General features: G+C 42.7%; 1 protein-coding gene across 1 annotated transcript in view; it reads right to left on the bottom strand.

Annotated features, from left to right (window-relative positions):
* The window catches only part of VMAC (vimentin type intermediate filament associated coiled-coil protein), a 53872-nt gene extending 28550 nt beyond the window's left edge, over positions 1-25322 (bottom strand). The window contains exon 1 of the mRNA XM_056551980.1: positions 24689-25322. Within this exon, the coding sequence (XP_056407955.1) occupies positions 24689-24858 (170 nt within the window). The 5' untranslated portion in view covers positions 24859-25322. The remainder of the gene's footprint in view (positions 1-24688) is intronic.
* Between the last annotated feature and the right edge of the window lie 1085 nt (positions 25323-26407).

Raw genomic sequence — 26407 nt, 5'->3', positions numbered from 1 at the left:
AGAGGTAAAGGGGAAAAAAGCCCCCCAAAATTTGTAACGCAATTTCTCCAGAGTATGGAGATACCCCATATGTGGGCGTAAAGTGCTCTGGGGGTGCACAACAAGGCCCAGAAGGGAGAGTGCACCATGTACATTTGAGGTGATTTGCACAGGGGTGGCTGATTGTTACAGCGGTTTTGACAAACGCAAAAAAAACAAAACCCCACATGTGACCCCATTTCGGAAACTACACCCCTCACGGAACGTAATGAGGGGTGCAGTGAGAATTTACACCCCACTGGTGTCTTACAGATCTTTGGAAGAGTGGGCTATGCAAATTAAAAATGTTGTACAGCCCACTGTTCCAAAGATATGACAGACACCAGTGGGGGGGGGTAAATGCTCACTTTACGCCTTTTTACGTTCCTCAAGGGGTCTAGTTTCCAAAATGGTATGCCATGTGGGGGTTATTTTGCTGTCCTGAAAATTACAATTTTAGGGACACGTCCCCAAGGACTTCCCTAAACTAGAGACTACTTAACTAAATTATTAAAACTTAACTTTTATTACAACCACTAAATTATAAATTGTGCTTTTGGTACCATAGTGAAAAAATGTTAAAAAGTCCGGTCATCCACAGTGTGACTACAACATAGGTCAAAATTGCCCATATGTCTTGTGATCAGTATCACAGTGGAAAGGTCTAGTTAAGCCAGACAGTGTCACCACCGCTGACTAGAGAAAACCCCCACCCTATTAGAATCTTGCTATAGTGTCACTAGGATGCCGATTTATAAAAACATTATAGCCCCTCCTGCTGACGTTTCGCCAGTGTACCCTGGCTTTTTCAAAGAAGTGAGGACAGGTATACCATGCATCAGTCGTCCTTTTATATGGTAGGAAATTAACTACTGTGCGCATCATTTCCTGTGCGCTCACACGGTTCGGTTCCACATCATAACTTTGCGTCAATATCAACCAATCATATTGAATGTTTACATACGCCTGCTATTGTTTAGCCAATACAACTTCAGACTTGCCTGTGATGTCATCGGACACCGCTCCACTGGCCCTATCAGCGCCCGCTACGTTATCCTTCACGACTTTCATCGTAACCAACCGCAGCCGATCATGTGCCTGATCAGCTGACGGTCAGTCATACCCGCTATTGCGGCCGCTATTGGTCTCGCGCATGCGCATTGTTGATCCCGCAGCGCTTGTTAGTACTGCGCATGTGATAGGACTTAGTCTATACCGCAGCTTGGTTGTATACTGCGCATGTCTAAGGGAACAATCTGATATACTCGTAAGTCCTGATAATCAGAATGCAACAAGATAAGTCTAAAGAACAGACTATTGGCACTTTTTGATGACAATTGGGCGTCTGTTTATTATATTGTAATATAAAGGTGTTAATAAGGTAAGTATTAAAGCTCAATCATTGGTTCTTAAAACTAGTCTATTAAATATAGACATTATATAAAAAATGTGTGATAAGCCCATATGGGTATAAATCGATGCCCATTGAGAATAGTGCAATTAGTGCACCCATAAATTTGAATAATATAATAGATCCAATTAATTATGAACCCTATGAGAACTTATATAGTGCATTTTGAGATAATGATTAGTGAATACAAGTACCTAGATCTAAATAATAGTGACCCATTATACAAAACAAACCAAAATCATATGTGTTAATACTCATACTTAATAAACCAATGACTGGCACAGTTCACTTCTAAGACCATATATTTATAGCTGTACCAATATTAATGTTTTATAGACCGAAACAAAGGGAAAAGTCCCTATAGATCACATTACTCGTATATGTCTTCTTCCAACAAAAGATGTGGATATCTTCATAGTCTAATTGACAGCCAACACATTCTTACTGGTGTACTAACTTTTTCATTTCAGACTTAGAACAAAAAGTGAAACCGATCACCACCTTGACAATATATAGTCCAAAATCAAGGAGTACCTAAAAAAGGTTATACCCCTACCTATACATATTGCATGGTAAACTCTAAAATCACTATGGAAACTTAGTAATCAATTAGCCATCTAAGAATGCGGAATAAGAGAAACCTTCATTGAGGCCACTCGGACTTAGAGACTTCAGCCGGTAAATCCACCGTGCCTCCTCTCTTAATAGGACCTGATCAATATTCCCCTTCCTTTCGTTTAGGACCATTTTCTTTAGACCCCAAAATTTTATTGCAAATTTTTGTGTAGAATGTATTGATCTCATATGTACTGACAGAGGTGTCTCTGTCTCTGTCCTTATTGTGCTCACGTGCTTACTAATTCTCTTTCGGAATTCCTGTGTAGTTTTACCCACGTAGAGCTTCATACACGGACACAATGCAATATAAATGATGTTCTTCGTACTACAGTTTATGAACTCATTGATCTTGTATGTCTTATGGTCCACTGGATTGTCGAAGCTTTTCTTCTTACACATAAATTTGCAATTGGTACAGTGCCCACATGCATAGCTGCCTGTTGGTGAGTTCGGTAACCAAGTTGATGATTCCGATGATTTAGCCATACCTTTCTGATGGCTATGGACCAAAATGTCCTTCAGATTAGGGCCCCTACGGTATGTGATGCTTGGATGGGGACTTAACCTATCTCTTAGATCCATATCTGATAGTAAAATGTGCCAATGAGACTCCAAAATCTTATGGATCTTTTGAGAATAGGCATCATATGTCCCTATGCATCTAATGATGTTGTCATCCTGTCTGTTCCGAGAGTCATTCAACAGTGTGGTTCTATCGGCCACTTTGGCTCTGTTAAAAGCCTTCCTCATATACTGGGAAGGATAGCCACGTTTTTTAAATTTGTTAAATAGCTTATTACTCTCCTGTATAAATTGATTCTCCTCAGAACAGTTCCGTTTGGCCCTTAGATATTGTCCTATGGGGATACTGCGTCTTAAGGACGCAGGATGCCAACTCTCCCATTGTAACAGGCTATTCGTAGCTGTGGGTTTTCTAAATAGCTTAGTCTGGACTCGATTATTAGGATCTATGTAGATGGTAATGTCCAAAAAATTGATGGACCTACCACCTACTTCTGAGGTAAAGTTCATTCCAATGTCATTGCAATTTAGTTTAGATACAAACTCTGTAAATAAACAAAGGGGCCCCTCCCAAAAAATCAAAATATCGTCAATGTACCTCCCCCAAAAGGAAATGTGCTGTGTATAGAAATTAAACTCTTCACCAAAAACAAATGTGCTCTCCCACCACCCTAAAAACAGGTTTGCATACGTGGGTGCACAAGAAGACCCCATGGCGGTGCCCTTCACCTGATGGTAGAATGCACCGCCAAAGAGGAAGAAATTGTGAGTTAATACAAACGATAAAAGATCAAGAACAAACTTATTGTGTTTGGCAAAGTGCCTACTCTTAGTGTCAAGAAAAGTGCTGATTGCTTTCAAACCGAATTCGTGCTGTATATTACTATAGAGGCCCTCCACATCTAAACTCATAAGTGATGTGCTCTCTGTGACTGTCAGATCATTAATCTTAGAAACTGTGTCCTTAGTGTCTCTTAAATAAGAAGAAAGGGAAGGTACAAACGGAAATAAAATCTTATCCAAATATTGGCTGGCACCCTGTGTCAGATTGTTGTTCCCTGACACAATGGGACGACCCTTGAGTGGGGTCGTCCCCTTGTGCATCTTCAGGAGCGCATAGAACGTTGAAATAGTTGGTTTTGCATTATAAATAAACTTCCTCTCATTTTCAGTAATAACTCCCTCTACTTGTGCCAATTCCAGCAGAGAATTTAACTCTTTCAGAAAAGGATCAGTAGGGTCCTTAATCAGTACTCGATAAGTATCTTTATCATTTAGAATACGGTGGACCATTTGGCTGTACTGGTCTGTATCCATAACAACAATGTTGCCTCCTTTGTCAGAGGCCTTTATCGTTATGGTATCATTATCACGTAATCTGTCCAGCGCATGTTTCTCTGCTATTGTAAGATTGCTATGTATCTTCGAACCTTTAGGGCGAATTTTCTGAATATCATCAGTAACTACTTTAACAAAAGTATCTATTTGAGAGTACTGTGCGAAAGATGGTGTCATTTTAGATCTTGGTTTCAGATCTGTAAGTGGTATTGCAAGCTGTGTATCTAACCCTTCATTTTCATCAGCCAAAGATTCCAAGACATCAATGGCTTCTCTATCTCTTCGGTAAGAAGCCCTATCGTTACTATTTAGCTGAGTATGCCATTTGTGCAAGGCCAACTTACGGGCAAACAAGTTTATATCCTTTATCCAGTCAAACTCACTGAATTTGGGTACAGGGGTAAAGGATAGACCTCTCCGAAGGAGGGATTCTTCCGCTGCACTTAAAGTGTACGATGACAAGTTGAAGATTTGCATCCTATCCTCCTCCTGAACGTCACTTGTTGTCTGCATATTAACTCTTTCCATAGATGTCACTTGTGGAATATTGCCAGTAGAGATCATTATGGGCCTGTTGGTTGGTTGCCTAAACCCCCTGTCGCCATAGGCTGGTTGCTCATGCTGGCCTGAGTCAACCCTAAAAGATGGGGTTGCAAGGGGGGGGCATTCATCATACTTTGATTGGAATAAGGCTGTGATAACATTGCCATACCAGCAGGGCGTACTGGAAATGTATTTTGAGTTATCAGAGGTTGACCTGCACTCACGGGTGCCGATTGATATCTTTGTGGTGGCATTATACCTATCTGTTGAGATAAGCCATAGGATGAGCCATAATTCCCAGATGTACCACATGTTGGATTAACTGGTATATTGTCCTTCTTGACTGTCGGTTTCTTTTGATTATAAGGATACTTCCTCACAGGTCCTTTAAGATCTGATCTTTTATATTTACGTTTAGTACCTGAATTATTACTGGAATCTGAATGATATTCAGTGCCCGAGGTATCTGACTCCGATCTTACTTGTTGTTGCTGAAACTGGGGTCTATTGTAGGTCTTGTAAGTTTGATTCTTCTCTTTATATGTATATATTCTGCCAGTGGAGAAATCGGTATAATCCCTAATATATTTTTGATGTTTCCTTTCTTTAATTTCGCTCTTAAACACCTCAAGATTCTTCTGCAGTTTTTGTTCCAAAATACTATATTCAGGGTTAGATGAAAAGCCCTGTATCTGCTTTATTTCCGAGTCAAGTTGACTGGTAACCTTTTGGAGATAACTTCTCTCGTATTCAAGCAGATAGTTCACCAATCTGAGGGAATTCTCTGTCTGTAGATGTTCCCACCCTTTGATGAAATTCTCGTCTTCTTTATGCGTACTTGGTGTGAGAGGAGACCTCAACCCTCTATATACCAACTGTTGTTGGGAATATGTCTCCAAACTGGAGACCTCCCACCAAGTACGAATGTACGATTTGTACGTTTTATTTAGAGTTTTGAAAGCTTGATGTATATCCACCTGATAAAGTGGTAAGTTCACTACAGAGAAAACATGAGGTGCCTCTGATTGAAATAAATCCGCATTCATAGGCTGAGATAAGAACCCAGACATTGCTGGATGGAGAACTTAGAGCAAGTATCTAGTACTGCTCATAATAAATTCAAACCAAGCAAATACTCCTAAGTGTCTCAGGGCAAAACAATGAAAATTACAATTTTAGGGACACGTCCCCAAGGACTGCCCTAAACTAGAGACTACTTAACTAAATTATTAAAACTTAACTTTTATTACAACCACTAAATTATAAATTGTGCTTTTGGTACCATAGTGAAAAAATGTTAAAAAGTCCGGTCATCCACAGTGTGACTACAACATAGGTCAAAATTGCCCATATGTCTTGTGATCAGTATCACAGTGGAAAGGTCTAGTTAAGCCAGACAGTGTCACCACCGCTGACTAGAGAAAACCCCCACCCTATTAGAATCTTGCTATAGTGTCACTAGGATGCCGATTTATAAAAACATTATAGCCCCTCCTGCTGACGTTTCGCCAGTGTACCCTGGCTTTTTCAAAGAAGTGAGGACAGGTATACCATGCATCAGTCGTCCTTTTATATGGTAGGAAATTAACTACTGTGCGCATCATTTCCTGTGCGCTCACACAGTTCGGTTCCACATCATAACTTTGCGTCAATATCAACCAATCATATTGAATGTTTACATACGCCTGCTATTGTTTAGCCAATACAACTTCAGACTTGCCTGTGATGTCATCGGACACTGCTCCACTGGCCCTATCAGCGCCCGCTACGTTATCCTTCACGACTTTCATCGTAATAGCAGAGAAACATGCGCTGGACAGATTACGTGATAATGATACCATAACGATAAAGGCCTCTGACAAAGGAGGCAACATTGTTGTTATGGATACAGACCAGTACAGCCAAATGGTCCACCGTATTCTAAATGATAAAGATACTTATCGAGTATTGATTAAGGACCCTACTGATCCTTTTCTGAAAGAGTTAAATTCTCTGCTGGAATTGGCACAAGTAGAGGGAGTTATTACTGAAAATGAGAGGAAGTTTATTTATAATGCAAAACCAACTATTTCAACGTTCTATGCGCTCCCGAAGATGCACAAGGGGACGACCCCACTCAAGGGTCGTCCCATTGTGTCAGGGAACAACAATCTGACACAGGGTGCCAGCCAATATTTGGATAAGATTTTATTTCCGTTTGTACCTTCCCTTTCTTCTTATTTAAGAGACACTAAGGACACAGTTTCTAAGATTAATGATCTGACAGTCACAGAGAGCACATCACTTATGAGTTTAGATGTGGAGGGCCTCTATAGTAATATACAGCACGAATTCGGTTTGAAAGCAATTAGCACTTTTCTTGACACTAAGAGTAGGCACTTTGCCAAACACAATAAGTTTGTTCTTGATCTTTTATCGTTTGTATTAACTCACAATTTCTTCCTCTTTGGCGGTGCATTCTACCATCAGGTGAAGGGCACCGCCATGGGGTCTTCTTGTGCACCCACGTATGCAAACCTGTTTTTAGGGTGGTGGGAGAGCACATTTGTTTTTGGTGAAGAGTTTAATTTCTATACACAGCACATTTCCTTTTGGGGGAGGTACATTGACGATATTTTGATTTTTTGGGAGGGGCCCCTTTGTTTATTTACAGAGTTTGTATCTAAACTAAATTGCAATGACATTGGAATGAACTTTACCTCAGAAGTAGGTGGTAGGTCCATCAATTTTTTGGACATTACCATCTACATAGATCCTAATAATCGAGTCCAGACTAAGCTATTTAGAAAACCCACAGCTACGAATAGCCTGTTACAATGGGAGAGTTGGCATCCTGCGTCCTTAAGACGCAGTATCCCCATAGGACAATATCTAAGGGCCAAACGGAACTGTTCTGAGGAGAATCAATTTATACAGGAGAGTAATAAGCTATTTAACAAATTTAAAAAACGTGGCTATCCTTCCCAGTATATGAGGAAGGCTTTTAACAGAGCCAAAGTGGCCGATAGAACCACACTGTTGAATGACTCTCGGAACAGACAGGATGACAACATCATTAGATGCATAGGGACATATGATGCCTATTCTCAAAAGATCCATAAGATTTTGGAGTCTCATTGGCACATTTTACTATCAGATATGGATCTAAGAGATAGGTTAAGTCCCCATCCAAGCATCACATACCGTAGGGGCCCTAATCTGAAGGACATTTTGGTCCATAGCCATCAGAAAGGTATGGCTAAATCATCGGAATCATCAACTTGGTTACCGAACTCACCAACAGGCAGCTATGCATGTGGGCACTGTACCAATTGCAAATTTATGTGTAAGAAGAAAAGCTTCGACAATCCAGTGGACCATAAGACATACAAGATCAATGAGTTCATAAACTGTAGTACGAAGAACATCATTTATATTGCACAGTGTCCGTGTATGAAGCTCTACGTGGGTAAAACTACACAGGAATTCCGAAAGAGAATTAGTAAGCACGTGAGCACAATAAGGACAGAGACAGAGACACCTCTGTCAGTACATATGAGATCAATACATTCTACACAAAAATTTGCAATAAAATTTTGGGGTCTAAAGAAAATGGTCCTAAACGAAAGGAAGGGGAATATTGATCAGGTCCTATTAAGAGAGGAGGCACGGTGGATTTACCGGCTGAAGTCTCTAAGTCCGAGTGGCCTCAATGAAGGTTTCTCTTATTCCGCATTCTTAGATGGCTAATTGATTACTAAGTTTCCATAGTGATTTTAGAGTTTACCATGCAATATGTATAGGTAGGGGTATAACCTTTTTTAGGTACTCCTTGATTTTGGACTATATATTGTCAAGGTGGTGATCGGTTTCACTTTTTGTTCTAAGTCTGAAATGAAAAAGTTAGTACACCAGTAAGAATGTGTTGGCTGTCAATTAGACTATGAAGATATCCACATCTTTTGTTGGAAGAAGACATATACGAGTAATGTGATCTATAGGGACTTTTCCCTTTGTTTCGGTCTATAAAACATTAATATTGGTACAGCTATAAATATATGGTCTTAGAAGTGAACTGTGCCAGTCATTGGTTTATTAAGTATGAGTATTAACACACATGATTTTGGTTTGTTTTGTATAATGGGTCACTATTATTTAGATCTAGGTACTTGTATTCACTAATCATTATCTCAAAATGCACTATATAAGTTCTCATAGGGTTCATAATTAATTGGATCTATTATATTATTCAAATTTATGGGTGCACTAATTGCACTATTCTCAATGGGCATCGATTTATACCCATATGGGCTTATCACACATTTTTTATATAATGTCTATATTTAATAGACTAGTTTTAAGAACCAATGATTGAGCTTTAATACTTACCTTATTAACACCTTTATATTACAATATAATAAACAGACGCCCAATTGTCATCAAAAAGTGCCAATAGTCTGTTCTTTAGACTTATCTTGTTGCATTCTGATTATCAGGACTTACGAGTATATCAGATTGTTCCCTTAGACATGCGCAGTATACAACCAAGCTGCGGTATAGACTAAGTCCTATCACATGCGCAGTACTAACAAGCGCTGCGGGATCAACAATGCGCATGCGCGAGACCAATAGCGGCCGCAGTAGCGGGTATGACTGACCGTCAGCTGATCAGGCACATGATCGGCTGCGGTTGGTTACGATGAAAGTCGTGAAGGATAACGTAGCGGGCGCTGATAGGGCCAGTGGAGCGGTGTCCGATGACATCACAGGCAAGTCTGAAGTTGTATTGGCTAAACAATAGCAGGCTTATGTAAACATTCAATATGATTGGTTGATATTGACGCAAAGTTATGATGTGGAACCGAACCGTGTGAGCGCACAGGAAATGATGCGCACAGTAGTTAATTTCCTACCATATAAAAGGACGACTGATGCATGGTATACCTGTCCTCACTTCTTTGAAAAAGCCAGGGTACACTGGCGAAACGTCAGCAGGAGGGGCTATAATGTTTTTATTCTAATAGGGTGGGGGTTTTCTCTAGTCAGCGGTGGTGACACTGTCTGGCTTAACTAGACCTTTCCACTGTGATACTGATCACAAGACATATGGGCAATTTTGACCTATGTTGTAGTCACACTGTGGATGACCGGACTTTTTAACATTTTTTCACTATGGTACCAAAAGCACAATTTATAATTTAGTGGTTGTAATAAAAGTTAAGTTTTAATAATTTAGTTAAGTAGTCCCTAGTTTAGGGCAGTCCTTGGGGACGTGTCCCTAAAATTGTAATTTTCATTGTTTTGCCCTGAGACACTTAGGAGTATTTGCTTGGTTTGATTTTGCTGTCCTGGCACCATATGGGCTTCCTAAATGCGACATGCCCCCCGAGCAAAATTTGCTCTCAAAAAGCCAAATATGACTCCTTCTCTTCTGAGCATTGTAGTTCGCCCGTAGTGCACTTCAGGTCAACTTATGGGGTACCTCCATACTCAGAAGAGATGTGGTTACAAATTTTGGGGGTGTTTTCTGCTATTAACCCTTGCAAAAATGTGAAATTTGGGGGGGAAACACACCTTTTAGTGATTTTTTTTTTTTTTTTTTTTTTTTTTACGTATGCAAAAGTCGTGAAACCCCTGTGGGGTATTAAGGCTCACTTTATTTCTTGTTACGTTCCACAAGGGGTCTAGTTTCCAAAATGGTATGCCATGTGTTTTTTTTTGCTGTCCTGGCACCATAGGGGCTTCCTAAATGCGACATGCCCCCGAGCAAAATTTGCTCTTAAAAAGCCAAATATGACTCCTTCTCTTCTGAGCATTGTAGTTCACCCATAGTACACCTCAGGTCAACTTATGGGGTACCTTCATACTCAGAAGAGATGGGGTTACAATGTTTGGGGGGTATTTTCTGCTATTAACCCTTGCAAAAATGTGAAATTTGGGGGGAAACACACATTTTAGTGAAATTTTATTTTTATTTTTTTACATATGCAAAAGTCGTGAAACTCCTGTGGGGTATTAAGGCTCACTTTATTCCTTGTTACGTACCTCAAGGGGTCTAGTTTCCAAAATGGTATGCCATGTGGGGGATTTTTGCTGTTCTGGCACCATAGGGCTTCCTAAATGCAACATGCCCCCCAAAAACCATTTCAAAAAAACGTACTCTGCAAAATCCCCTTGTCGCTCCTTTGCTTCTGAGCCCTCTACTGCACCCGCCGAACACTTTACATAGACATATGAGTTATGTGCTTACTCGAGAGAAATTGGGCTACAAATATAAGTATACATTTTTTCCTTTTTCCCCTTGTAAAAATTCAAAAATTGGGTCTACAAGAACATGCGAGTGTAAAAAATGGAGATTGTGAATTTTCTCCTTCACTTTGCTGTTATTCCTGTGAAACACCTAAAGGGTTAAAACGTGGACTGAATGTCATTTTGAATACTTTGGGGGGTGCAGTTTCTATAATGGGGTCATTTGTGGGGTATTTCTCATATCAAGACCCTTCAAATCCACTTCAAACCTGAACTGGTCCATGAAAAATTGTGACTTTGGAAATTTTGTGAAAAATTGGAAAATTGCTGCTGAACTTTGAAGCCCTCTGGTGTCTTCCAAAAGTAAAAACACGTAAATTTTATGATGCAAACATAAAGTAGACATATTGTATATGTGAATTAAAAAAAATAATATTTGGAATATCCATTTTCCTTACAAGCAGAGAGCTTCAAAGTTAGAAAAATGCAAAATTTTCAAATTTTTCATCAAATTTTGGGATTTTTCACCAAGAAAGGATGCAAGATACCACAAAATTTTACCACTATGTTAAAGTAGAATATGTCACGAAAAAACAATCTCGGAATCAGAATGATAACTAAAAGCATTCCAGAGTTATTAATGTTTAAAGTGACAGTGGTCAGATGTGCAAAAAATGGCCGGGTCCTGAGGTGTAAAATGGCTGGGTCCTTAAGGGGTTAAAGTCCCATGCAAATAAATGGGAAATGTATGTTCCCACATAACTTCCGTACGGCTGGAGATATTTCAATACCTGGTACACATATTACGGGTCGGGATATGAGGTCTTGATAGGAGGTCGAGATAGGAGGACAGGATATCAGGACGGGATAGGAGGTCGAGATATGAGGACGGGATAAGAGGATGGGAGAGGAGGTCAAGATAGGAGGACGGGATAGGAGGTCGAGATAGGAAGTCGGGATAGGAGTACAGGATAGGAGGTCGAAATAGGAGAACGGGAAAGGAGGACGGGATAGGAGATCAAGATAGGAGGACAGGATAGGAGGTCGGGATATGGGGTTGGGATATGACAACAATATATGAGGACGGGATATGAAGTCAAAAGCTTCCTCCTTTGTTGATTTTACTCCTCAACAAGGATTAGGAAGGAAAAACCGGGCAATGCCGGGTACTCAGCTAGTATTATACATTTGTTAGTATTTTTAGCCAAAAACCAGAAGTAGAACTAACAGAGAGAAAACCTGTATAGGAAAGATTTGCAGCGTGTGAACCAAGACTAGAGATGAGCCAGATATTTAAACATCTTTAACCCATTAAGGACATTTGACATAAATGTACGTTCTGGTGCCCTGATACTTAGTGCTTAGTATGCTTCATAGACTGTGACAGCTGCTATAATGGACTCTTAAGTGCCATGATCAATAGCGATTTCAGCACTTAAGCACTGAAATCACTGTCATCCTAACCAATTGGCACCCTCTCAACATGTATGCAGTCTGATCGGTTTGTTCTGATCTGAAAATTACATGTAAAAGTCCCCTTAAATAGTGTAAGTAAGACAAGAAGGGGCTCCCTAATTTAAAAAAATTCACCCCTTTTCCCAATTCTTTAAATAAAAAAAGCACATATTTGGTATTGCCACGTGCAAGTGCCAAATATCTGCACTATTAAAACATAATGGCCCTGATTTACAGTTGTAAACCCGACATGTTTTGCCGGGTTGTGCAATAGATTTTGTATGCGCCAGAATTAGTGCCACATTTGAAAAAAACAAGACTAACTCTCCATTTTACTGAAAAAATCCCAAAAAGGGGCATGGCCGCTGGGAAAAGTGGGTTTGTCGGCTAAAAAGGTAGCGTTTCCCTGCCATTTTCCCAAAAACCCAACCTATTCACTAAGGTTTCCACAGAAAATGTGGTAGATTTTAGCTGAGGAAAATCCTACAGATCAGAGCCTGTGTAAAAAAGCAAAATGTAGGGAAACCTTAGTAAATACCATGGAAAAAAATTGTGGGGCATTAAAACACACAAAGAAAACTACATTCTGTTCTTAGTAAATCAGGGCCAATGTTTATGATCCAGTATGGTAAACAGTGTAAGAATGAAAAATACCAGTGGTTTCGATAAAAATGACAGATCATGTGGCAAAAAATGAGCCCTCATACAGCTTCGAATACAGAAAAATATAAGTTATAGGGGTCCAATGTGGGAAATACAGAAATTTTAAACATACTTATTTTGTTTTATAGTTTGACTTTTGCAGTATAAAAAGAAAAGCTATATGGGTATCATTTTAATCACATCAACCTATAAAATAAAGAGAACATGTAATTTTTTACATATAGTGCACTCTGTAAAAACGAAACCTTAAAACGTTGCAAATCATGTACTGATCACTTTGCAGCAGCCTTCACCTATCATCACAAACAGTACACAAAGCTGGAGATTAGTTTTAGATCTAATTGCCAAAATGAAAACTAAAATATATCAGGATTATTTTTTCCTGAGAGAGAGAGGGGATGGCAGTACTGCGACAGTGAGAGGGGCAGGGAGGGCAAGCATCCTATCATAGCTAGGGGATTCAGGAGACTGGGAAAACTGGGTGATATAGTATGCATGCTAGGGATAGGAGTGAAGTGGTAGGGGTGCCACCCCTCCTATCCCTGCTATTGGTCGGTCAGAAGCGACCGACCAATAGCAGATCGTGGGCGGAGGGGTTAGAGTTTGGTTCCCCCACTCTGCCCACCCACTGTAGTCCGGGCAGAGCAGAAGAACCATGATGTGGCCGGCGCCGGAGGTCACTTACCGGCGGCAGAGGACGGCGATGCGGCTCCCTAGTGCGGCAATCCTACGGAAGCTGCTCAGTTGTTGCCTAGCAACATCTGGAGGGCTATAGTTTGGAGACCACTATACAGTGGTCTCTAAACTGTAGCCCTCCAGATGTTGCCAAACTACAACTCCCAGCATGCCTAGACAGCTGTTTGGGCATGCTAGGATTTGCAGTTTTGCAACAGCTGGAGGGCTTCAGTTTGGAGATCACTGTGCAGCGGTATCTAAACTGTGGCCCTCTAGATCTTGCAAAACTACAACTCCCAGCATGCACAAACAGCAAACTGCTGTCTCGGCATGCTGGTAGTCCTAGTTGCGTACCTCCAGCTGTTGCATAACTACATTTCCCAGCATGCCCTTCGGCGATCAGTACATGCTGGGAGTTGTAGTTTTGCTACAGCTGGAGACACACTGGTTGGAAATTACTGAATTAGGTAACAGAACCTAACTGAAGGTTTTCCAACCAGTGTGCCTCCAGCTGTTGCAAAAGTACAACTCCCAGCATGCACAGTCTGTCAGTGCATGCTGGGAGTTGTAGTTTTGAAACAGCTGGAGGTTTGCCCACCCCATGTGAATGCACAGGTTACATTCACACAGGCGGGTTTACAGTGAGTTTCCTTCTTCAAATTTGAGCTGTGGCAAATTTTCCGGTGCAGCGCAAACTCCTAGCGGGAAACTCGCCGTAAACCCCCGCCTGTGTGAATGTTCCCCAAAAAACGCTACATTACACTATACTAACACAAAATAAAAATGAAAAATATATCGTACGGCAGTGTTTCCAAAATGGAGCCTCCAGCTGTTGTAAAACAACACCTCCCAGCATTTCCGGGAAGCCACTGACTGTCCCAGGCATGCTGTTTGGGAATCAGTGGTGTAGAATACCCCTATGTCCACCCCTATGCAATCCCTAATTTAATCCTCAAATGCGCATAGTGCTCTCTCACTTCGGAGCCCTGTTGTATATAAAAAAAAAAAAAAAACAGTTAAGGGCCACATATGGGGTATTTCCATACTTGGGAGAAATTGCACTACAAATTTTGGGGGGCTTTTTCTCCTTTTACCCCTTACGAAAAGGAAAAGTTGGGGTCTACACCAGCCTGTTAGTGTAAAAAAATAAAAAGAATGTACATAAAAAGTATGGGGAAACACCAGCATGTTAATTTTCACAAGAGGTAAAAGAGTGGGCACAAAATGCTCTGCGGGCGCACAAAAAGGCTCAGGAATGAGAGCACACTATGTACAGTTGAGGCCTAAATTGGTGATTTGCACAGGGGTTGCTGATTTTACAGCGGTTCTGACATAAACGCAAAAAATAAATACCCACATGTGACCCCATTTTGGAAACTACACCCTTCACGGAATGTAACAAGGGGTTTAGTGAGCCTTAACACTTCACCAGTGTATGACGAATTTTCATTAAAGTTGGATGGGAAAATGAAGAAACATTTTTTTTTCACTAAAATGCTGGTGTTACCCTAACTTTTTTATTTTCACAAGGGAAAATAGGAAAAGAGCCCCCCCCCAAAATTTGTTATCCCATTTCTTCTGAGAACATAGCCCATATGTGGACTTCATGTGCTCTGCTGGTGCACTGCAATGCTCAGAAGAGAAGGAGCGCCATTGGGATTTTGGAGAGAAAATTTGTCCGGAATTTAAGGCCACGTGTGTTTACAAAGCCGCCATAGTGCCGCAACAATGCCCCCCCCTCTACCCCCACATGTGACCCCATTTTGGAAACTACACCCCTCATGGAATGTCATAAGGGGTACAGTGAGCATTTACGCCCCACAGGTGTCTTGATAGATTTTTGAACAGTGGTCCATCAAAATGAAAAATGTAATTTTTAATTTGCACAGCCCACTGTTCCAAAGATCTGTCTAACGCCAGGTAGAGTGTAAATGCTCACTGCACCCCTTATTAAATTCTGTGAGGTGTGTAGTTTCCAAAATGGGGTCACTGGCATTGCTAACCGGTAATCCATAAGTGGCTGACCCTTTCACATGACACACTCATGCAGTCATTTTGTCCAGTGAAGATAGTGGTGGTGCTAGCTTGCAAGAAAGGAAGGCACGATGGGTATAGAGGCAATGTAGAAACAAACACAAGCGCACTCACCACGTGGATTGCTTCATCTGTGTCACTTTATTGGAGACATCCAGGTACAGAAGCACATGTGTAGGGGGACGACAGAGGAAAGGGGTATTCTTGGGCTACGGAACCGTCTCGTGCTACATGCGCTTTATGCCCCTATGTCCTTATTAAAAAATTTGTTGATGAAATAGGGTGGAGCGATATATATGAAGAGAGAGGAACCCTGATGGTCATGCATCCTCCTGTTTTAATAAGTTTAATAAGCAGACGCTATCAAGAATAGATCTGGTGCTAGGCACAATTTCAGCAACATAGTAACATAGTTCATAAGGTTGAAAAAAGACCAGAGTCCATCAAGTTCAACCTATAACCCAAATAAGTCCCTATTGAGTTGAGTTGATCCAGAGGAAGGCAAAAAACCCTCATACTAGAGGTAAAAAATTCCTTCCCGACTCCAAATATGTCAGAATAAATCCCTGGATCAACCTTCTGTCCCTATAAATCTAGTATACATAACCAACAATGTTCTTACTCTCCAAAAATACATCCAGCCCCTTTTTGAACTCTATTACAGAGTTCACCATGACCACCTCCTCCGGAAGAGAATTCAGTAAAGAACTCCTGTCTGGGCTGGTGTAGGAACCTTCTTTCCTCTAGACATAGAGGATGCCCCCATTGATACAGTCCTGGGTATAAATAGATCATGGGAGAGATCTCTGTACTGTCCCCTGATATATTTATACATAGTTATTAGGTCTCCCCTAAGCCTTCTTTTTTCTAAACTAAATAACCCTAATTCTGATAATCTTTCTGGGTACTGTAGTCCTCCCATTCCCCGCATTACTCTGGTTGCCCGTCTTTGAACCCTCTCCATCTCCACTATATCTTTCTTGTACACTGGTGCCCAGTACTGTACACAGTATTTTATGTGTGGTCTGACTAGTGATTTGTACAGCAGTAGAGTTATTTCCTTGTCGTGGACATCTATGCCCCTATTGATGCACCCCATGATTTTATTAGCCTTGGCAGCAGCTGCCCGACACTGGTCACTACAGCTAAATTTACTGTTAACTAAGACTCCTACGTCCTTTTCCATGTCAGTCGTCCCAAGTGTTTACCCATTTAATACATAATCCCAACCCGGATTTTTCTTCCCCATGTGCATTACCTTACATTTATCAGTGTTGAACCTCATCTGCCACTTCCCAGCCCAAACCTCCAACCTATCCAGATCCATTTGTAACAGTGCACTGTCCTCTATAGTGTTTACCGCTTTACAGCGTTAAGTGTCATCTGCAAAGATTGCTACTTTTGACCCCTTCTTAAATATTGGCACCACATTTACCATGCGCCAGTCCTGGGGAACAGTCCCTGTCACTATAGAGTCCCTGAATATTAAAAATAGGGGTCTGTCTATTACATTACTTAATTCCTTTAGAACACGGGGGTGAATGCCATCTGGACCTGGTGATTTGTCTATTTTGATTTTTTGTAGGTGGCACTGTACTTCTTCCTGGGTTAGACAGGTGACCTGTACTGGGGAGTTTACCTTATCACACTGTATTTCACCTTGCATTTCATTTTCCTCAGTGAATACAGTGGAGAAGAATTTGTTTAATATGTTTGCTTTTTCCTGATCCCCGTTTATAATTTCTTCCTCATAATTTTTTAAAGGGCCAACACTTTCATTTTTGACCTTTTTGTTATTTATATAGCTCAGCCCAGACAAGACACCATTACAGAAAGTACCCACCCTGAGGAATGGGTATAGGGGTAAAGAGGACATTTTGAATGCACAGGTGTTTCCTAAATTTATTTTCCAAGTATGGAAGAAGGGTAGCTTTTGAAAATTGCAATTTTCAACCTATGCTCTGCTTCATTTTTCTGGGAACAACTAACATGTGACTCCGAATTGTCGCCTGGAAATACGACAGAGATCAGCGAGAACTCTTCGCTTTTGAGGCGGATGTTTGTTACGGATCTAACAGTTATATACATTCAGAGGAAAATTCAAGAAAGGAACACCCACATGTGAACCTATTACAAACTACACCCCCTAGGGAAGGTGTATAGGGTGAAGTGGAGATTTGGAATAGACGGATGTTCCCTTCATTTATTTTCCAGTAATGGATGAAGTGTACTATGGGGGGAAGAAAATTGCAATTTTAGTACTGATATGCCAATTATTTTCCCAGAATGATGACCCAGAATACAGCCAAAAGTAAAAATGATGCCTGCCCCAAACCCTATACTCTGAATTATCATTCTGGGAAGGGGATGTGTGGGGCCGTCCCAATTCTGTTACCTCAAATGCGCAACCCGCTCAGGTGGGGAGAGAGCGTTAAGCATTTGAGGCAACTGCAAACCTCCAATGCTGTTGACTCTGTGTCCGAAGAAAAAAAAAGATATTGAGGGTATTGGGAAAAAGGTTTTTTTTTTTTTTTTTTTTGGGGGGGGGGGTTGGTATAAAATTTGGAAGACAATGTACTCTGGACTGGTACATTGGAGTCGAATTTTGGGGAATGAAAATTAGGGCAAAGGATGGAAAATTTAGTACTCCATGGAAGTGTGATACTCCCTGAAGCAGCCTATGCAGAGGCCCGGATTATCTGGGCAAGTGTCACATTGAGTGGTGGTGTCCTTCTGAATCCTCCTCTTGCGATACACTCTGCATTTCTTCTGAGATCGTCCCTTCTTTCCAGTGTGGGGGATCACACCTGGAAAGTGTTGGCCAGGGATGATCCGGGGGCCCACAATTCCAGAGGTGCTCTGACCCGCTCTTTGGCAGTCACTATAGATGAGGGCCTTTAGAACTTCGTCTTGGAACTGCAGGTATGTCCCTGTGTTGCCAACGTACTTGTACAGTACAAAAGAGTTGTACATGGCAACCTGTACCATGTAGACAGCAACTTTTTTGTACCATACTCGTGTTTTCCGCATGGCATTATATGGCTTGAGGACTTGATAAGAAAGATCAACTCCCCCCATATACCGATTGTAGTCCAGAATGCAATCGGGCTTGAGGACCGGTCCCACGGTACATCGCACAGGGACAGGGGTGCTGCCGTTCCCATGAATAATGGTGAGCATAAGGACATCCCTCTTGTCCTTATACCAGACCAACAACAGGTTCTCATGGGAAAAAGCACCGGACTCACCCCGGGGGATAGGAGTCTGCATGGGATAGGAAGGAAGGCCTCTTTGATTCTTCCGGACTGTCCCACAAGCGGCCGTGGATCTGGCGGCGAGGGATGTGAAGAGAGGGATACTAGTATAAAAGTTATCCACGTAAAGGTGGTAACCTTTATCTAGCAATGGGTGCAAAAGGCCCAAAAAAATTTTCCCGCTAACACCCAGAGTGGGGGAACAATCTGGGGGTTCAATGCGGGAATCTTGTCCCTCATACACTATAAACTTGCAAGTGTACCCGGAGGTACTCTCGCAAAGTTTATACATCTTCACGCCATACTGCGCCCGCTTGGTAGGGATGTATTGCCGGAAGCTGAGTCTCCCCTTAAAGCTGATGAGAGACTCCTCAATAGCGACCTCCCTTCCAAGGACATAGGCCTCCCAAAATATGGCCCCGAAGTGATTGATGACCGGCCTGATTTTATACAGGCGGTCATACGCGGGATCAGTTCGGGGGGGGACATGCCGCATTATCAGCATAATGCAAACATCTCCGAATGGCCTCGAACCGGGATGTGCCATGGCCATATTGTAGAGCGGGGTCTGGTAAAAGACGTCCCCACTCCAATATTGCCTGACACTGTTTTTTTTAACTAGACCCATATGCAGCACGAGGCCCCAAAAGGTCCTAATTTCGGCTGCATCGACTGGAGTCCAGCCGCCGAGTCTAGCTAAAAGTGAGCCCGGGTTAGCGGTGACGAACTGTTGGGCATACAGATTCGTCTGTGTAACCATTAGACTAACAAAGTTGTCACTGAAAAAATGACCGCAAAAGTCTTTTTCAGTGAACCCGGCGATGTTAATCTTGATTCCTGAGTCGCCAATAAACTCAGGAATCACGGGCTCGTGGTCCGCTGGCTCAGCCCAGACAAGTTCTCCGGTACAAGGTACCAGTGACCTTGGCAGGAGGGCTTCACTAGTATGAGCGCCAGGGGGACTCATACTAGCATGGGGCACAGAGTCAAGGACAGAGGAGGTTTGCGGCGCCGCACGGCGGCGTCTCCGCCGCCTTGGTGGCTCATAATCAGAACTAGATGATGAGGAGGACGATGAAATAAGGAAGGTGGGGTCTTCATCGTCCTCTGAGCCGCTCTCGGTGTCGGAGGCAATTATGGCATATGCCTCCTCCACCGAAAACGCTCTGCGGGCCATTTCCCTACTCTAATGGGGATGGGTGTGTGTGTGTGTGTGGGGGGGGGGGGGGAACTTTATTGGTGTGTGTGCTGTGTGTGATTTGGTGCAAGACTACCTCCCTAACCCGCCCTAACCCTCCCTAACCTAACCTAACTTAACTAACCCGCCCTAACAGAAAAAAAATAAAAAGGGGACTTTAAAAAAAAAAAAATTAAAAAGGGACTTCTAGCGCAAAAAAGCCCTGCGCCCAAAAAAAGCGTGTATCTAATCAGTGGTATGCGCACTGATTAGCGATTGTGGCGACAGGGGGCGCAGAAGTCAGTGGGGGTCCGGCCACTCAGCCCAGAACAGTGGCTGGTGGCTTGTACACAGACCCCCACACAAAAAACCTGAAAAATTAAAAACTGCTTAACCCCCCAAAAAAATGCACCGACCTGAACCCCCCAAAAAACGCTGATCAGTGATAAATCACTGACAGCGGTGGGACAGGCTGCACACACAGGTACAGTCCGTCCACACAGTACAAGCCTGCTACTGGTGGCACGGACCGCCGATGGGTGCAAAAAAAAAAACGCGTTAACCGAAAAAAGTGCCTTTACCACAAAAAAAAAAGCTGATCAGTGATAAATCACTGACAGCGGTGAGGCACGCTGCACACACCGGTACGGTACGGCCACACAGTACACCTGCTACTGGTGGCACGGACCGCCTATGGGTGCAAAAAAAACGCTAGAAAACGCCAAAAAAAAGCGCCGGCACCACAAAAAAAAAAGCTGGGCTTTAACAAACGGTGGTGGACCGCTCTTTTATAACTAAGAGGGTCCGCACACACGCTTAGGGGAAAGAAAAAGAAAAAAAAAAAGATCTGCGCCCCAAAAAAAAACGCTGCCAGCAGACCGCAGCGACCCAGCAGGGCCGGGGTCACGCAGCTAAGGGTGCTACGGACCCCCGGACACCCACTGATGTACGCTGGAAACCCTAACCTGTCCCTACCTAATCTAAAGCTAACCCTGGGGGATTTTTGTGCCAAGGAGCCACAGAAAGGGGGCAAGGGGCACTTTTTTCACACTGAGGGGATGGTGGCAGTACGGGGCTCCGTCCTGCTCGCCAGATCTGAGTGGAATGGCGGGCAGAATGGAGCAACATGCTCCTAGCCCCCACCATCCTCCGGACCTCCTCAGGCACGCTGCCGGGATGTCTGCTGAATGAAATCAGCAGACATCCGGCTCCGATTCCCCCCGAGCGGCGGGGAACGGAATCGCAGCACATCGCTGATCTGAATTGATCAGCGATGTGCTGCGATCGTGGACATGGGGGGTCATGATGACCCCCCTGGGTGATATGCCGAGATGCCTGCTGAACGATTTCAGCAGGCATACGGCTCCGGTCCCCAACCGGCTAGCGGTGGGGACCAGATTTCCCACGGGCGTATGGATACGCCCTGCGTCCTTAAGGACTCGGAATGCAGGGCGTATCCATAAGCCCTGCGTCCTGAAGAGGTTAAGAGACTTGTTTTGGAGTGGGAAAAGGCCCATACGTATCAACTTGGTGGTTTAGATAATTTGCATAAAACAAACTTTATACTAAAAGAATTGGTATTTGAAAGAAAGGAACATATACAGTAGTTGGAATTAGTAAATTTGCAGCTTGTAGTGTTGCGCTGCAGTATCCTGGTTGGAGAGTATCAGATATGGTCAGGTATTGGCAGATATCTGCTAGAAACTCACAGAGCTTGCTGGGTGAGTAATCAGCTTTTTTCTGCTGATTATGCAAATTATCTAAACCACCAAGTTGATACGTATGTTTTTGACTACGGCTAGTCTAGTTACTAGCGTTCCTGAATAGCTTAATTAATTTGACCTTTGAATAGTTGCGTATCCATGTCTATTTAAGTTGCTGCCATTTTAATGTTTGTATATGCACATTTGCCTGAGGAAGTGCCCGATCCGGGCAAGAAACGCGTTGCCACTGTGTGCTCAATAAATATCTCTATATGAATTATGGATGACTATTGAAATCTCCTTCATTGCTGTTTATTGCGCCTATTGAGGATCATCTTTCCTTTCCTGTTCCTGATATCACTGCATGCCGGCCAGCCACGCTGATACCGGAGGATCCAGGCTGCATTCAGCACACTACATCAAAACTCGAGCTTATCTAGGTGTTGTGCCCATAGCGCAACACCATTCGGTAAGTGGAATATTAACCCCTTCCCTTACCTCAAGGTCTGGAAGTATTACACTAGGGGCGCGTGTCCTTTTTCTTTTTTTGTCTTGCAGAACAAAATAAAAGAAGAATAGAACTACAGAAGTAATTTTTTCACGTTCGTGTTTTCCTCCTCACATTCTAAAAATCATAACGTTTTCCATTTTCCACCTATATACCCATATAAGGGCTTGTTTTTTTGCATCAGAAATCGTACTTTGTAATGACTTCAATCATTTCACCACAAACTCTATGGCAAAACCAGAAAAATATTTGTGGGGCAAAAGTAAAAACAAAACAGCAATTTTGTAACTTTTGGGGGCTTCTGATTCTACGCAGTGCACTTTTCGGTAAAAATGACACTTTATTTTTATTCTGTAGGTCCATACGGTTACAAGGATACCCAATTTATATAGGTTTTATTTTATTTTTCTACTTTAAAAAAATTATATCTACATGCACCAAAATTCGTGTTTAACCCCTTAACGATGCAGGACGTATATTTACGTCCTGCGCCGGCTCCCACGATATGAAGCGGGGTCGCGCTGCGACCCCACATCACATCGCATCGGTCCCGGCGCTCAACGGCCGGGACCCGCGTCTAATACCACACATCGCCGATCGCGGCAATGTGCGGTATTAACCCTTTAGAAGCTGTGGTCAAAGCTGACCGCCGCTTCTAAAGCAAAAGTATCCCGGCTAGTCAGTCGGGCTGTTCAGGACCGCTGCGGTGAAATCGCGGCGTCCCGAACAGCTTACAGGACACCGGGAGGGCCCTTACCTGCCTCCTCGGTGTCCGATCGACTAATGTCTGCTCCGTGCCTGAGATCCAGGCAGGAGCAGTCAAGCGCCGATAACACTGATCACAGGCGTGTTAATACACACCAGTGATCAGCATGAGAGATCAGTGTGTGCAGTGTTATAGGTCCCTATGGGACCTATAACACTGCAAAAAAATAAAAAAAATAAAAAGTGTTAATAAAGGTTATTCAACCCCTTCCCTAATAAAAGTTTGAATCACCCCCCTTTTCCCATAAAAAAATAAAACAGTGTAAATAAAAAAATAGATAAACATATGTGGTATCACCGCGTGCGTAAATGTCCGAACTATAAAAATATATCATTAATTAAACCGCACGGTCAATGGCGTACGTGCAAAAAAATTCCAAAAATAAAGTTATAGGGGTCAGAAGATGACATTTTTAAACGTATAAATTTTCCTGCATGTAGTTATGATTTTTTCCAGAAGTACGACAAAATCAAACCTATATAAGTAGGGTGTCATTTTAACTGTATGGACCTACAGAATAATGATAAGGTGTCATTTTTACCAAAATATTCACTGCGTAGAAACAGAAGCCCCCAAAAGTTACAAAATGGCGTTTTTTCTTCGATTTTGTCACACAATGATTTTTTCGGTTTCGCCGTGTAAACCCCCACCCGCCCCCAATCTGCTATTGGTGGTCGTGTCTAGACCACCAATAGCAGGGATAGGAGGGGTGGCAACCCTGCCACCTCACTCCTATCGCTTCAGGGGGATCCTGGGTGTTTTAGACACCCGCGATCCCCCTTACATTCCGGGTCACCGGGTCACTATAGACCCGTAATGACCCGGAATCGCGCAAATCGCAAGTGTGAATTCACTTGCGATTCGCCGCGATTGCCGACATGGGCAGGTCTGATGACCCCCCCTGGGCATTTGCATTGGATGCCTGCTGAATGTTTTCAGCAGGCATCCCGCTCCGATCCCCGCCCGGCGCACGGCGGGGACTAGAACTGCCCATGATGTAAATGTACGTCCCTGGTCCTTAAGACCCAGGGTGTCGGGACGTACCGTTACGTCATGGGTCCTGTAGGGGTTAAGACACCAGGAAACAAAAACAAGAGGAAGAATTAACACTGAATTGCTAGAAAAAAACATTTCACTGTATCTAAGAAAAAGCCAGGCTCGGCTGAGTGTCCATATATTCTGATTGGGAAGAAAGACACAGGTGTACCCCTCTAAAATCAGGGTATCTACCCTGAGAAAAGGATCAGGCATGTTAAACTCCAACATGCCTGACCCTCTTCTTTCCCCAATATCTTCTATTAGGGGAAGAGTCATAAGACCCCCATACATTTCATAGTTGGCCAACTCATCTAATGTGTATAGCACTTTTCTGTAGATGTCTTTGGGGGTCACAGAGGCTAAACCCCCCCAATGATCAGGTACTGATGGCAACGAATACTGGAATGCCATAAATGTTTTTAGTAAGATAAACCTTAAGACCTCTCTATAAAAGGGATCCATTTAGTTTTAGACAATAAATTGTCCTCTGACAAATTTGCATAATAAATACAGACATAAAGACACCATTGCTAAGCCTCATAATATGCAGCTGATATTTAGCAAGTTGTACAGCTTGCACCATCTTCATTTAGAACAGAAACAGCTGTTGCATACTGTGCCAGAAGCTAAACTACAGGTGTGGCACAACAGGAGTATTATACAGGGCTCATAGGAAGGTTGTACCACCAGCAATGTGTGTAGCTACATAAAGCAGAGAAAACGTTTTAAAAACTTACCTGTCTTTGGCATCAAATATGACCCTTACTGAAGCCTGGTACTGCTCATCCTTCCGTATAAGACTCTCAGCTTGTTCTCTTACTGTGCCCTCCAGCTCCGCCACACGGTGGTGTAATGCTGCCAGGTGGGCATTAGCTTCTTTAATCTGAATTGTGCTTAATGCAGACATATTACAACTGCAAGCTTCTTAGGCCAGATCTATGAAGAGCATGCAAACTCCAATAAGGATCAGGGGAAGGGATCTTCTGCTGTCATCATGGGTCACTATATTTATGCCCTCTAAGTGAGCACATTTTCTTTACTAAGACATTCACACCAAATAAATGATCATGGACAGTCCAGGCTAGGTAATGACAACGAAGCGCAAGCTCTGTGGCCCAGCATTCAAAGAAGTGTTGTGATATAGCAGGCAATGTCTCCTCTGCTCTGTCGAAAATGGTTCTTAGTAAAGGTGGCACACACTGTGAGCCCAAATACAAGGAGCCAATTACCTGAGGAAATAAGCCAAGAAGTTAATGATTAACTTTCAGCAGCTGTCGGTACAGTCCTGTCTAGAATGGTGTTGCTTCTGGTAGGTATGATGTCATGTTAAGGGGCATGGCTTCCTAGATTATAGTGCTGTATAGTTCTACATGAAACAGGAAGCAGAAGCATTTTGCTTGTCCACGTGTGTTCTGGTGGGGGGGGGGAGGAAGAGGAGAGAGACATTGCAGGAGACTCTTTGCTGGAGGGGCTTAACGAAGGGGAGTTTCTATTAGGTGGGGCTGTATTTTTGAGGGGGGAGGGTGAAGGGAGGGGAGTTTTTATGACACGAGACTGAATGTAAGAGGGGGTTTAAGGGAAGGGACTGTATGTTGAAAGGGGCTGAACTGAGGAAAGTTATGATATTTACATAGAAAGGAGAGAGTGAAAAAACAGAATGCACTCCTAATGTGACTGTGTGGGTAGAGGACTGTGCTTACCATATATGTTGTGCTTAGAGTGTACTGTCTCAGCAGGTATAGCAGATCAGCAGCCAAATGATCCTCCTGAGTCCTGAAACAAGGTCAAGTATAGAAATCTGAATCTGGGTACTGTGGATCTTCTGTATGGGTGTTCTCACTTACACTCGTCCGTGTTAGCACATACACAAGATATGGAATTGTGTGTGTATTCAATTAGTCGCAGAGTGAGGCATAACTAAGACTACATGTATTGATAATGATAATTGACAATAAATAGCAGTTGTATAGCATTAAAAACAACAAAATTCTGGTCCGCAGCAGACCCTTTGTCAGGTAGGTTTTTTACCTGGGACTGTATGTTGAAAGAGTTGAAGGATGAGAAGCGATATTATTTTCATGGGACTGTATTTTGTAGGGGGGTTAACCCCTTAACGACATCGGACGTAAATGTACGTCATGGTGCGGCGGTAATTAGCACACCATGATGTTACAACCTCTGGTCCAACGTGTCCCCGGGTTCCTAAGGGACACAAAGGACGTATTACATCAATTCAACAACATGCCCTGGGATGCTGGTTACAGATGGGTAACGTGTGATGTTGTCTCGCTGTATACCAGCATCCCTTGGGACATAGCATTGGTGGCTCTGGAATTTCATTTGGCCAATTACAGTCAATATATTTCTGATTTATGTGAGTTCATTTTACAGACCACCCAGTTTCTCATGTCTCACAATTATTTTTCCTTTTGTGACAATTTTTTTCTGCAAATTAG

Source organism: Hyla sarda, chromosome 1 (assembly GCF_029499605.1).
Source record: "Hyla sarda isolate aHylSar1 chromosome 1, aHylSar1.hap1, whole genome shotgun sequence".
NCBI lineage: Eukaryota > Metazoa > Chordata > Amphibia > Anura > Hylidae > Hyla > Hyla sarda.
This window is presented reverse-complemented; position numbering and strand designations above follow the sequence as displayed.